The sequence below is a fragment of the Haliotis rufescens genome, unplaced genomic scaffold, assembly GCF_023055435.1.
Source record: "Haliotis rufescens isolate VD_foot unplaced genomic scaffold, xgHalRufe1.0.p SCAF_5, whole genome shotgun sequence".
Taxonomy (NCBI): Eukaryota; Metazoa; Mollusca; class Gastropoda; order Lepetellida; family Haliotidae; genus Haliotis; species Haliotis rufescens.
Window position 1 is genome coordinate 3650785 of NW_025964223.1, and position 14907 is coordinate 3665691.

Here is a 14907-nt window from a genome sequence, read left to right on the forward strand (position 1 = left end):
CCCCGCCGTTATATTGCAGGAATATTGCTAAAAGGGGCGTAAAACCATACTCACTCACTCACTTACTGGATCAAAACATACAATATGTAATTACGAAAACCACATACTTCATGCATATTACATTTTATAATGGAACATAAATGGATGATTTATGGACAAAAATAACATTGTCAATATGTCCTTTGTTGTCAAAAACTGGATCAGAATTCTGTGAACAAGTCTTAGAGAGTATTCTCTGAGATTATTCCTACAACTCCATATGACGTGAATTGTCAGAGAAGTTGTTGTAATATCACCGCGAGAGGGAACACCATTAATGAACTTCACACACTGTACCCATGTGGGAATCGAACCCGGACTTCAGCGTGAAAACATAACACTGGAACCACGAGACTACCCCACCACCCCATATGTGTGAATAAGGACTATTCACTTGGCTTGCCTTTCACTAAGGCCGCAATAAAGCAATTATTAGATTTTCATCCGTTCTTGTTTCAAAATGCGAGGCAGGAGGAATCTTATTTTTCACATATATTTTGGGAAAACAAAAGTTACAAGAATCTGTGTACATTAACATGATTTACTGTCCATTAATGTGATTTACATGAAGCATGAATATTTGTAGGTGGACGTGTGTCATGTATGTTTAAAGTAAAGAACTGGACTTATACAGTCAGTTAACGCCCTTGCCTCGGGAAGATGGTCCCTGAATAGAGTGATGTATTGGGTCAAATAAATATCATTCTGCAAGGAAACTCACAAGTATTCAAGTCCTTAACTTAGAGCTAAAGAGGGGATGGGAGTGAATATCATTTTTATTTTAAAAGAAATTGCTCTGAAGTCTGTAAGGAAGACTAAAGTGATATCGGCTGGATGAATATATAAATAATATATCTATTGTGACCTAACTGGCTTCAATTGCTAAATAAAAATGTACCAATCTATCAAAAACAAAAAAACATAAGCACATAAATAAGTGACTAATATTGTGCATCTATAAGAACACCACACACATATATCACATTCACTCTCGTACTGCATGTGACCCATGAAGATCCGGGGTAGAATAGGTCTTCAGCAACCCATGCTTGCCGTAAAAGGTGACTATGCTTGTCGTAAGAGGCGACTAACGGGATCGGGTGGTCAGGCTCGCTGACTTGGTTGATGCATTTCATCGATCCCAATTGCGTGGATTGATGTTCATGATGTAAATCACTGGATTGTCTGGTCCAGACTTGATTATTTACAGACAACCGTCATATAGCTGGAATATTGCGGCGGCGTAAAACAACAAACCAAACCAAATCGTACTGCATGTTAATCACAGGCCTTGTTCTAAAGCTACTGTAGGGGATTCAGCGTCCAGATGATCGAGATTCAAACTAGGAAAGTTCACCTGCTGCTCAAACCACTGGGCCACTGACAAGAGTTTCTGTTCCTGAAAATGGTTTCCGATGAATTGGAGTCCGATTGGAAGTCCTTGTGTGGACAAGCAGGCCGGGACACTGACCGCGGGAATACCTGGAAGGGGAGACAACTCTGGTATACTGACACAAACAGACCTGTGGTGAGGCATGCACCATTTCATAATCAGGTCAAGACCTTAGATATTTGTTGGGAAAAGAATCTTTTTTTACATATAAAGAAGGAGCCAAACAATATATTTTCTGGGAAGAGTAAAAATGAGAGGACAAATGTTTTGTTAGGAATAAATTATTTTTTTCAAAAACATCCAAGGACATCCCACTCCAACACAAAGCCTGCCACAGTTCTGCATAATGAATTATATAATAAAAATAGTCCATTGTATGGCACTTTTTACATATTGAATATCATGCTCAAAGTTTATTAATACCCCAGTCAATGGATCAGTGCGCGTTCAACTTTCATTCTAAGCTCCCTGGGGAGTATACAACCCAAGTAACCTGTGAGAAGGTTAACAGCTACTTTGCCATCTCATCCTACCGGGTACCCATTCACTGCTTAATGAACAGAGGCACATTTCAAATAAAGTCATTTGCCAAAGGAGACACCACATGTGTTACATGTGCTTCAGTGTGGGGCAGGACCGAAGCCCTAGATACTCTCAGGAGCCAAGCTGCCAAATATGTTCACCCATCCAAGGACTCTCGGTGATCAACGTTGCTTAATTTCACCTGGTTTGTGACCCGTGTGCTGTACACTGGGCCCACGTGCCACCACTTGCCACATAGCTGCCACAAAGCTTCCCCTGCCCTACAAACAGCAAAACTGTCTCAATCCTAGATAAAACTGTGTCAAAACTGCCATATCCTTTGAACTATCATGGCCACCTACCTGCCATGTTGGCTGACTGAGTGTACACGTCATGCTGCTCCGTGCGAGTTCTGTTGTCCTCGCTGACATAGTCACGGAACAGAGGAGCATCACCGAGCGTTGTTGGAGTCAACAGGACATCGACACCACTGGCAAACACTTTCTGGAAGTCATCACTGATGAGCCTCCTCACTCTCTGGGCCTTGATGAAGTAGTCCTCGTAGTTTCTGAAACCAGGCATTGAAATATAACATCATGTTGCTTCCAACCCACAACACATACATACAGAAAGTAAAAGGGTTCTAAATGCCTGTCAGTGACCCAAGCATACATCACAATCAAGCATACATCACAATCAAGCATACATCACAATCAAGCATACATCACAATCAAGCATACACCACAGTCAAGCATACATCACAATCATGCATACATCACAGTCAAGCATACATCACAGTCAAGCATACATGTCATGTCATGTCACCTCTTCAGAAGAAACCAGTTTCCACTGAGGATTCTTGACCGGACTACATAGTTGAAACCCTCGCGCCGACTTTGGGCGTACAGTTCTTCAGTTGAATCATCAACGGGGGCTCGCAAACCTGCAACATAGAAAGAGGCTGGTGTGCATTCTGTTGCACTAGACGCCCTTATTGAATAAACATTACCATAGAGATTTGTTTGTTTGTTTGTTGTTTAACGCCGCACTCAGCAACATTCCAGCTATATCACGGCATCCATAGGTCTGGACGAGACAATCCAGTGATTGACATCATGAGCATCAATTACACAATTGGAATACAATAACATGCATCAACCAAGTCAGCGAGTCTGACCACACGATCCTGTTAGTCACCTCTTACTTACTATAGAGAAAAAAATCACTCATCATCTTTACAGTTATAATTATTAGTATTTAACTTTTATAAACACATTAACCACATATGAACAAAATGTTCATCCATAAGAAAACATCCCAATTTCTACATGTTACCCTACTTCTTTGTTTAATTCCCCATGTTGTAAAGTGTGGCGACATTCCATCGATGGCATGATTGTGATAGGACTTCATGAATGCAGCGATGTCACTGTTATAAGAACGTTTCCGCTCTACTCTCATTCAATTTTACCATAAGCCTTATGCGAACTGTAGTAAACTAGGAATTAATTCACGTTTTGTTGGACATATAACGCCCTGTCTTTGACGATTTCAATATGATTCTTGTCAACATCACTTTATTTTAATTGCGCTATAACTCAAACTGTCGTGTGTTGGGAGTTCTTTAGCGACATTGTTAAGTCTCCAAAAATGGTGACAAGATTCATAGAATCATAGGACACACAAACACATACCACCCCCATCCTTAATGATGCCTTGTTCCATCCTCAATAATACAGGGTAATATATCTCCATCCTATGATACATACCCTGGACCCATTCGCCACTGTAGCGAGGCTTCGATCTCCCTTATCATTAATCTAGCACAGACACTTCCAGCTCATGAGCTTGAAATCAACAACCAATCAAAATGCCTTTTCTGAACGTGAGCATATACTAACATTCAAAATGGTAGCTTCTTGTCTGTGAGCTCTCAGTATATTCAATCAAATCCATTCTGGAAAAGATGTTATCCTATGTTCCTATCCCAGGATCCCTGTTGTATCTGAGATGGTACACAAGGCAAGGCCGTAGTTAACTTTTTTTTGACGGGGGGGGGGGGGGTGCAAATTTTTGTACAAGTACCACTTGTCCCCAACGTGTATTTTCATGATTCAAATAAAACTGTTTTCTATAAAAAAAATCCAGGGGGGCAACTGCTCCCCCCCTGCCCCCACGGCTGGCTACGACACTGCAAGGTGAGTCGAGTACTGATGATATCACTGCTTATTGCAATCATGAGTGACCCGTGTAATTTGATTGAATGGCTAATTTTAGCAACCCATCATGTGAACAGGACTCATTCAAATCAAAATGGTGGCAATTGGGTCCAGCTAGGGTAACACAATAGAATGGAGATACTATTCACTGGACAATGGCCTTGTTTCAGCCACAAATATTACCATATTCTATCCCGTCGTAGCGAGCCATGTTGGAGGCCACCTCGCAGCAGCAGAGGACGTTGTAGCAGATGATGGAGTACTGTGTGTGGGGGAGGGACACCTCTGTCACCCGGGCACCCGCCCTCTCCAACATGTCTGCTGCCCGTCGCCATGCCAACACTACATCTGGTGATGTACCAGGGGCGAAATATTCCTAGAAAACACAGAACTTCACCTGTGACTTCACCAATGAATTGCATGTTTCCATCTTTCTGTATTGTTTTGTTTGTTTGTTAGATGTTTATTAAACTCCGCACTCAGCAATATTCCAGCTATATGACAGCGGTCTGTAAATCGAGTTTGGATGATTGACATCATGAGCAGCAATCTTCACAATTGGGATACAATGACCGTGCATCAACCAAGTCAGCGAGCCTGACCACCCAACCCCGTTAATCGCCTCTCACGACAAGCATTGTCACCTGTGACATCAAGCAGGGGTTGCTGAAGACCTATTCTGACCAGGATCTTTAGGGGGATTCCATATTGAAACTGGTAGTAAATATCAATGTTGCTAGAATATAACACAGAACATAAAAATAATATTGGCAATCTTGCATGTACAGCAATCAAAATCAGGTGTTTCCATCCCTAGACTTGTACACTTCAACATGTCTTCAGAACTGGGGGTGGGGGTGGGGAGGTAGAATAAATCAATGTTAAGCAAATAATTTGGGCTAGCATTAAGAACTAAAAAAAGAGAGCTATAATAATAGTAAGAACATTTGGGACTCCTGGTGAAACAATAGTTTCCCAGTAGCCATTCCTTGTTATAAGGGCTGACGAAGGTATTCCAGATGATCTGTGACTTCGGCTGAGAGTGTGTCACAGTCCACCGATGGTGTGGATCGTTCTTGTGCTTTCATACGCTGGTTTGCCTTGTCCAGATTTACAGGCTGCCTTGATACAGCTGGAATATTGCTGTCGGTGGCATTAAACAACATTCACTCGCCCACATAGGTTCTGACAACAGTTGTGAAAGAATGGACTTTTGGGGCCTTAATTCAAGTATACCCTGGTCATGATGAGGTGGCCTTTCTCAACAAGCACCTCCTTCACTGATGCAACAGGGAGGATAGTGAAAGGTTAACAAAAACATGCAAATAATAGTAACAGAAGCTTCAGTACAGCAAAGCATCTCCACGGAAATATCTCTGTAATAAGCAAAACTGACATTTTCAAAATGGCCGCCATGGTGGCCTTGCCATGTTTAAAGTTGGATAAGAAGATTTTGACAGGATTTCTGAGATCTCATACCAAAAGTTGAGCTTAGTAAGAGGTTTCATATTGGAAATGCAGGAAAAAAACAAAATAAACAGGTAGGCCATAGATTTCATTTCAAGTTTACTTACCTTTGGAATGCCAACATGTAGTCCCTTGACTGAGAACTCAGTGGACAGACTGACCGGGTCAAAGTGGTCACGTACGGTGGTGGAGTCGTGAACGTCATGACCAGCCACTACATCTACAACACAGGATACAATAATTACTAACTTGGAAAATAAAATAAAAATCGGGTTGACATTTATCATTGATTAATACAAAATACACAATGCCATCCAAGAGATATTCATCGTGTGATAGCACTGTACTGGGGGCCCAGTCAGCGATATCCGAACATGCAGGTTACAGGATACTCATGTACATATTCTGGTTGATCGTACTCGACAGTGTGGATTCTTGCTCACAATATCAAAAACTTGATTGTCCAGGCAAGATAATTTAAAAGACACTATCATACAGCTGGTATATCGCCGAGTTTGGCGTCAAACAAACAAACAAACAAAAGTCCAGGTTAACAGTCTTACATAAAGCATCTTCCCAAGGCAAGAGTGTCCACTAGCTTATATCAAAGTCTATCGGTAGTTGAAAACTTCAACTTGACTTTGAAAAAGGCTAGTGGACACTCTTGCCTTGAGAAGATGAGTGAGTATGGTTTTACAACGCTTTTCACAATATTCCAGCAATATCATAGAAGGGTACAGCGGAAAATGGGCTTCACACATCGAATCCATGCAAGAATTCGAACCCGGGTCTTAGACGTGATGAGTGAATGCTTTAACCACTAGGCTACCCCACCGCCCCTTGAGAAGATGAAGACAGAGAAAAAAGCACAGTTTCCCAACATCAGACGTAAGTAGGACATCACAATCTCCCATACTTAGAACTGTAGCTGCATCGTCCACCGTCCTGGTGACGATGCCGGGGACATCCATGGAGTTGACCAGCGGGATGAGGCCATGTCTGGACGTCAGCCCATATGTTGGCTTCAGTCCAACCACACCACAGTACGAGGCCGGGTTACGTGTCGATCCTCCAGTGTCAGAAGAAAAGGCACTGGATAATAAACGATACATGAATAAGTGTACCAGTCTCATTATAACTTAGTCAACATCAAACACTTTTGAGTTGAGTGAGTTTGGTTTTACGCCGCTTTTAGCAATATTCCAGCAATGTCACAGCCGGGGACACCAGAAATGGGCTTCACACACTGTACCCATGTCAGGAATCGAACCCAGGTCTTCGGCGTGAAGTGCGAACACTTTATCCACTAGGCTACCCCATCACCTCTTAAACACATTTTACAAATCAGATCTTCTACTCTGGTTTCATACACACAAATACATGGAAAACATCAATTTCATGACTATTTTGAAATTAATTTTTTGGTGGAATTTTATTTGATCGATTGTTTAAGGAAATTCAGATTTAAGGAATTTGATTTAACTTGCACCAAGTGCATGTTGACATGGAAACCTAATTGCTAGCTGCATAAACTTTTGCTTGTTGTTAAACACCTCACTCAGCAATATTCCAGCTATATAACAGCGGTCTATAAATAATCAAGTCTGGACCAGACAATCCAGTGACTGACATCATGAGCATCAATCCATGCAATGGGGATACGATGTTATGTATCGACCAAGTCAGCGAGCCTAACCACCAGATCCCATTAGTCATCATTTATAACAAGCAAAGTCGCCTTTTACGGCAAGTATGGGTTGCTGAAGACCTATTCTAACCCCAAATATGTTGTTGGAGAGAATTTAAGAGCATAGTCAAAACAAGATCTAAATTTAAAACTTTGCACACAAAAACCAGAACATATAAATACATGAAAATAATATTAAAAAAATATATACAAATTTCATTTCCTTTTGTACAACAAAGGTGGATAGTGCATGGGCAGCCTTTGGGTCATAAATAGTCACCAGTACACGATATATGACAAACGTTAGAAATGAAGTAATAATTTTGAAGTGTGTCAGATTGATTAGAGAGGAAGAAATACACAATGCAGACGTTTATCACTTCTGTGAAACCCACGACACAGCACTGACCGCAGGATATATACCAGGTATCTGTTTATCCTGGTCAAAGGGAGATAATCCATCACCCAGGCGTCATAATATAGCAGAACATCAATGATCTTTCATAACAAGAGCCAATCTCATCATAACCCCGAAACAGTGGATCCCGGCACAACTAAGGGAGGCAACTTGTCAAAGTAATCTGCGGTCCTTAAACCAATGGGAACTCCATACATTGCTTTCAGGCCGTCTGTTTGGAGTTTCTCATGTCCTGCCAGTATTTAGTTATTTCCCACTCAAATATCAAACAAGGTTTCAAAATGTACATCCAACCATTTTCAAACCTGAATGTTTTATCCTGCTATATAACTAAATTAACAAATATCCCCCCTGTAACTAAATATTAATAAAAAATATCCCCCCTGTATTCATCAGAAGGATATTCACCTAATTACTCATTGAAAACAATTTCTCAAAATTATTTCATTTTACGTACGCATAACATGCTCCAACAGCAACCGCAACTGCACTGCCCCCAGAACTCCCTCCAGCAATGAACCAATCAGATGATGAGGAACTGGTCACATGGTCACCGGCAGAGTCTTTTGATTGGTTGTTCCTCCTGTGATGTCTCTCGTTGCCATGCCTCTTTCTGAACTTGTACTTCCAAGGGTTGATGACCGGTCCAGCCACACTGTCCACATTGGCTGACCTGAACACAGAGTGAGTGAGTGAGTGGTGGGAGGAATATTAATAAACATCTATTAAACAAAACAAGATAAGTGAAAAACAGCTCAACATACTCAAAAACTCTGCAAGTCAACATCTGTAAGTCAACATCTGTAAGTCAACATCTGTAAGTCAACATCTGTATGTCAACATCTGTAAGTCAACATCTGTAAGTCAACTTCTGTAAGTCAACATCTGTATGTCAACATCTGTAAGTCAACATCTGTAAGTCAACATCTGTAAGTCAACATCTGTAAGTCAACATCTGTATGTCAACATCTGTAAGTCAACATCTGTAAGTCAACATCTCTATGTCAACATCTGTAAGTCAACATCTTTATGTCAACATCTGCAAGTCAACATCTGTATGTCAACATCTTTAAGTCAACATCAGTATGTCAACATCTGCAAGTCAACATCTGTAAGTCAACATCTGTATGTCAACATCTGAAAGTCAACATCTGTATGTCAACATCTGTATGTCAACATCTGCAAGTCAACATCTGTAAGTCAACATCTGTATGTCAACATCTTTATGTCAACATCTGTAAGTCAACATCTGTATGTCTACATCTGTAAGTCAACATCTGTAAGTCAACATCTGTAAGTCAACATCTGTAAGTCAACTTTTCCCCTGTCTAATCTTTCATCTGCATCCTTTGTTTCAACTGTCTACCACATACAAGACTGATCTCCTTACCCAGTGTCTACTCCCCACATAGCAGCAAACATTGTCATTTGTGTACAAAATCACTATAGTCTTTTCAATTAGTATCATCATTACTGCTAGAATGATACACATCTGTGAGTTAGTATACAAAGTCAGTTTTCAATCAAATCTCATTAAAATCAGATCTTAGTTCTCGATCTGAGGACATCCCATTATGGGTCATGTCAGAACGACCTTTCATTCGACCAATCAGAGTGTCGCTTACCAGATCAGGAAAGTGACAGTCGGAATGTGATTTCAAATCATGCAACCTCGAAAATGTTAACACGGGGTATTCCGAACAATAGTTACGGGCTTAACGACTGAATCCATACAATCTAGACCATCTATTAGCCATTCCAGAATGTTCTTTTGTTAGAGTTTCAAATTTTTAATCGAGAATTTGTCAAAATATGTTTAGAAGCATAGTCGCCAATTTGAAATTAGTGTCGTAAAGCACAAGAAAGCTGCCTTCTGATTGGCTAATGTCGACTTCTTGTGACTCATTCCATTGGTCGGTCATAGTTCGCGCAAGGTGGGTCTGACGGTTTTCAAAGATTTGTACCATACTTTCTAGGACTGATATTGACAGAGGTTCTTTTTCGAGAAGACGCTGATTGTATTACCCCATGGCAAACTCGTCCATGTTGGCTTTACCGACGATGACAGCTCCCGCCGCTGTTGTCCGCTGCACCATAGTAGCATTGTAAGGCGGTGAAAAGTTGGACAACATTCGAGATGCACACGTAGTCGGGATGCCCTTCATACAGTAGTTGTCCTTGAAAACCATTGGCACACCCTCCAGGTTACGAGGTGGCAGTTCTGAAAGTATGGTCAATCAGAATAAAACAAAGGCTTTCTTTCAATTAAAGTACGAGCGAGCGAGTGAGTGAGTGAGTGAGTGAGTGAGTGAGTGAGTGAGTGAGTGAGTGTGCTAGTATGCTAGTATGCTAATATTCAAGCGATATCATGGCAGAGGGAACCAGAAATGGGCTTCACACATTGTACTCATATCGGGTACACCCCGGTTCAAGATTCTGCATATTGGATGAGTTGTATTTACAGAAAATCAATTTACACAAAAAACATCCTGGATTATCCAGAGTATCACATCTCCATTGTGATAAACACCCTGGAGCCATTCTCCGCCATCGCTTCATCTGAGACTGGTTCGAGTATCACAGCCAGAGCTCCAGATAACTTTTTGAGCAATTGAGTTTTTTTACTCTAGGGTTTCTATTTTAATTGGGTTATTACATTTTTCATTGGGTAACCAATATTTTTTCACTCATTTATTTATCACTCTTTTGGGTTTTTCAAAAAATTAGAGAACATTTTAAGATTTAAAAAAAATGAAATAATGTTCTAAATATATAGGCTTGACTTGGAAAGTAAATTAGCTCGTAATTGTGTTTCGGAAATTATTTCCTTTGCATGCCTGCTGAAAAAGCTTTATTGGATATATAGTTTTTCATTTAATGCATGCGTTTCTGTATGCAATTTAATTGAAAGTTATTGGGTTTAGAATATTTTTCTGGGGTATTTTTCCTTAATACACTGCTTATCTGTAGCTCTGCGCAGCTCTAAAATTAGTCATCCAGTCAAGTTACACTTTACTTTCGATACTTTCCGATTCGATAAAATATTTCAAAGGAGGACAAATGCAAGGTTGTGATTTGGAATGGGGATCATGCCGAGCTCGCATTCAGAGGAGGAATTTTGATTGGTTGTTGATTTCAAGCCCGTTAACACAAGATGTTCTGCCGAGTTAGTGATAAGCGTGATGGAGATGGGGACGTCACTCACTCACTCACTCTGAAACATGGCTGTGGTGGTGAATGGGCCCAGGGTTTTTATCATAATAGAATGGAGATATTACACACTGCATCATCGAGGATGCACAACTGATGAAGATGATAAAGATGACAGGTACTTCTTCTAACATGGGGCCTACGCTCCATGATCTGTTGTACATATTCAGATAATATCTTGTTTGTTTGTTTGTTTGTTTTTTAATGCCAAACTCAGCAATATTCCAACTACCATATATGACCGCGGAAAAGCCGACCCCGTAGATAAGCCGAGGTGCTAACTTGACCATTGAAATACGAGAGAAAATGATATAACCTGCAGATAAGACGAACCAGGAAGTGAAAGGCAAAAAACACTGCGAAGTCGGACTGCAAGACATGTGCCGGTACTCGCACATACATGACGGCAGTATGTAAATAAATGAGTCCGGAGCCGGGCAAGAGATGAACATGACAAGAGATGAACACCGGAACCACAAGGTCTAAGTTCTAAGGTCTCTACGAGGTCATCAATCCACTCAGCTATGTTATCACTCCATTATATTAGGGCTTTGTGGAGAATGGTTTGTGGAATGGGCAAGTCTTGCATTCACGTGATCTTGTTCAAAATTCTTGGTTTTCAGGAATTTTGAATTCCTCACAAAGACTAATGTCATAAGATGACACATGGTTTGTACAGAATTTCAGACACAATATCTTAAAGGTCTTTTCAAGGCAAGCTTCCCAAAATTAAAGTTTTTTCCCATGCCAAACGGCCATCATATCACATATGACCTGACAAACACAAGCCTGCAATTTGTTTATGAAAATGAGGTAGACTTTATGTGACTCTGTTCAATTTGTTACGGTTTCAGGCATGTAAGACTCAAATGGGAGCATTTGATTTTTCAAGGAGAGACCAGAAGTAGCTTCTACACAAATTTTCTTATTGACAAAAATGAAGTCTGATGCAATTGCCTATTTTGACTTGTACCATATGTTTACATAGTTTTGGGGTTAACAATTGACTTGCCTTTGCATGTGTTTGTGACGGGTGCCACCGGTGGGGCAGGATACACTCACCTTTTGCGAACACCTGGTATCATTACTATTTGATAGTGATTCATAAACACATGCTCAAAGACTATTCAGGACAGGCCTTGCAATGCAAAATTATCAGCCTGTAACAGGAAAGCATGGAATAGGCTCAATTCATTTCATTATGTTTTTACTTTTGTCCAGTCTGTTGTCCGAGTCTGCAGCAGACATCTGAGCCAGCTCCCTGGTTTCACTGATGAGGAAGTTGAGCTCCTTTGCTTGGTGTGATCGCTCCAGGCATTTTTCACATAAATCTTTGGCAGAGATCCTTCCATCTTTCAAATGTGTGAGAATCTGAATAATGGCAATCAAAACTTGAGCATGGGCATAATGGACTCTGTCTTTACCAAAGGCATGACCATTTTATTCAGAGTATTGTTTATAGGAACAGTGAGATTCGTCTTAGGAATGTGTGTTTGTTTGTTGTTTAACGCTGCACTCAGCAGTATTCAAACTATATGACGGCGGTCTGTAAATAATCGAGTCTGGACCAGACTATCCAGTGATTGACATCATGAACATCAATCCACGCAATTGGACCGATGACATGCATCAACCAAATCAGCGACCTGACCACCTGATTCCGTTAGTCACCTCTTACGACAAGCATGTTGCATGGGAAAACTAGGCGACCACGATGACTGCAGTGAACGCGTTTCTGCTCGCTTCCGGACAGGCTGCACAGTGCAAGCTGCAGCACTGATGGTTTTGGGCATAAACTAGAGGGTCGTCCCTCTATTATATGGTGTCTGGTTGTATCATATCTTGCCACACATCTTTTTATTGTCCCCAAGTACCTACAGATGAAGAAGATCGCTATGTATGTTGTTTAGCTTCTCTACTTCAGTAAATACACAGCATGTGTAGTCCTACCAAACATTCATTCAAGTGAATCACATCTGGTTACTCCCAACTCACATTTTCTCTATAACTCAGTCTTAACCATGTCAACAGTCAAAGGGAGATAACTGACTACTGCGTGGTGCCTTTTTGCATGTTTTGATTGAAGGTCTTTGCGTCCATATGGGAGGTGAGGTGAAATGGGGTTTAACGTCGTGTTAAAGATTATTGCACTTATATAGCGACGTGCATGCACTGTGAGTGTGTTAGTGGCTGCTTGTACTAATGCCAAGTTTATAGTGCTTGCCCACTGAGCTACCATGCCACAGTTTAACCTGAATACCCAACTCAGACACAGTATACTGACTCTGAGACGACCAGTCCTTGTTTTAGCCTCTTACTGCCAAGCACCAGGCAGAGTAACATGTACCAACTTTTAATATCTTGAACCCACAACCTTCCATGCAGGCGCTCAATCCACTGGACCACAAAGGCAGTTGTATCCATATGTAATAGGGGTGTTTCATGTAATTCATATTTATGCTCATAACACACACTCTGGGCCAGAGCCCTAATAATAAGGGAATAAAGACGTGATTTGACTCAATAGTTTCTCTAAACCAAAGATGCATACACCGTAGTGTGTCTGACAGTCGATGAACCATATTATACACCCTGCTGCCCAAACCCAAACTGTAATGCTATAGTCCTAAATAAAGCAAGGCCAGATTTTCCTGATGTTCAGTATTTCCGATCTCACAGGGCTCCTTCTCATTTTATATGTAGATTTTACTAGTTGTTTGTTTTTGTCAAAATCATATAATTTTGCGTTTGACTTAGCGTTTGACTTAGCGTTTGACTTAGCGTTTGACTTAGCGTTAGTCTACGTACACCGGCACATTCGTGCTTACGCATGTTACCAGATGCAGGGACAATCTGAGAATACTGTCTGTGGAATACAAATGCTTTTTACAGAAGATTGACGACAGGTCGAGCCCACATTCGAAACAATCTGGTCCAAATGACAAGTGACATCAAAATTAGCAAATCCTTTTCGTGGGGAAATCTAATCAGCATACGCTTAAAGTATAAAATTGGGCTTAATGCGGCAGATATCTGATAAATTAATAAAAAATGACATTGCCAACCTCTCTGATCGTTAATGACAGCATGGTTCCGGTTTGGGTCAGAGGTCACATCAAGCTCCCCTCAGCGATAAGTGAACCTTCTAAAGTGGCGTACGTTAATAGCGCTGTATTGAGTTTGTAGCATAATCTCTGGGGAAGGAAAGTTAATAATTCCTGCGTGACGCTGGTCAATATGAATATTATTTCTGGAGATTTCTTATGCATATGTAGAAGGCTTATGCCACTGATCGGCACACGTGCCTGTAAAAAGTGTCAGTGAGCTGACCCACATCACTGTGTTATTGTGTATATCCCCTTTCAAGCAGCAGCTGTGTTGTGGCGAGACTGTCCATTATCTGCTAGAACCGGGGGTCAGAGACAGACTAACACAGGCTTTCCCAAAGCATTTGCGACATTTTTGGGGGGTCTTATTATTGTACTTATTCACATGTTCCATTAATTGTCTAGTACATACTAGCTGGTATATATCACCATGTCCATTCATATAATACTGTTGGTTCGAAAGTAAACTATAGCGTAAGGCCAAGAAAGTCTTTTCAGTGGGGGATTATAGTTAAATTGAACTCTTTTCAAATCTTCTCCAAACAGGCTAGAACTAGAATTATTTTCCTGTATTTTCCCGACCATCCCCTCTCACCACCTATATTTAAGTACATATTTAAGTACACTTTTCTGTTTCAGCATACATGTCCCAGTGTTTTTCTATTGAATTCAATTATGCGTTTTTATTTCATTTCTCCACTCTGGGTCTTCCTAAATAAGATATTTACACGTTACTTATTATCTGATCTAGCTGTCAGTAACCGGCAGCGTACAGTGGTAGACTATTCTGGAGTATTATGTATGTTTGCGTTGATGTTCCCACAATCAAAACCTGAAAACCTAAC

The 14907-nt window shown here is 40.8% G+C and overlaps 1 protein-coding gene across 1 annotated transcript; it reads right to left on the reverse strand.

Annotated features, from left to right (window-relative positions):
• Nucleotides 1-1120: 1120 nt before the first annotated feature.
• LOC124133540 (glutamyl-tRNA(Gln) amidotransferase subunit A, mitochondrial-like) lies at nucleotides 1121-14111 on the reverse strand. The gene is made up of 10 exons (XM_046497972.2): nucleotides 14021-14111; nucleotides 12167-12326; nucleotides 9771-9966; nucleotides 8203-8418; nucleotides 6557-6732; nucleotides 5748-5860; nucleotides 4357-4549; nucleotides 2780-2897; nucleotides 2317-2522; nucleotides 1121-1521 (listed from the first exon to the last, which is right to left on the reverse strand). The coding sequence occupies exons 1-10, from the start codon at nucleotides 14042-14044 to the stop codon at nucleotides 1322-1324; spliced, it is 1602 nt and encodes a 533-aa protein (XP_046353928.2). The 5' UTR covers nucleotides 14045-14111; the 3' UTR covers nucleotides 1121-1321.
• Nucleotides 14112-14907: the final 796 nt, after the last annotated feature.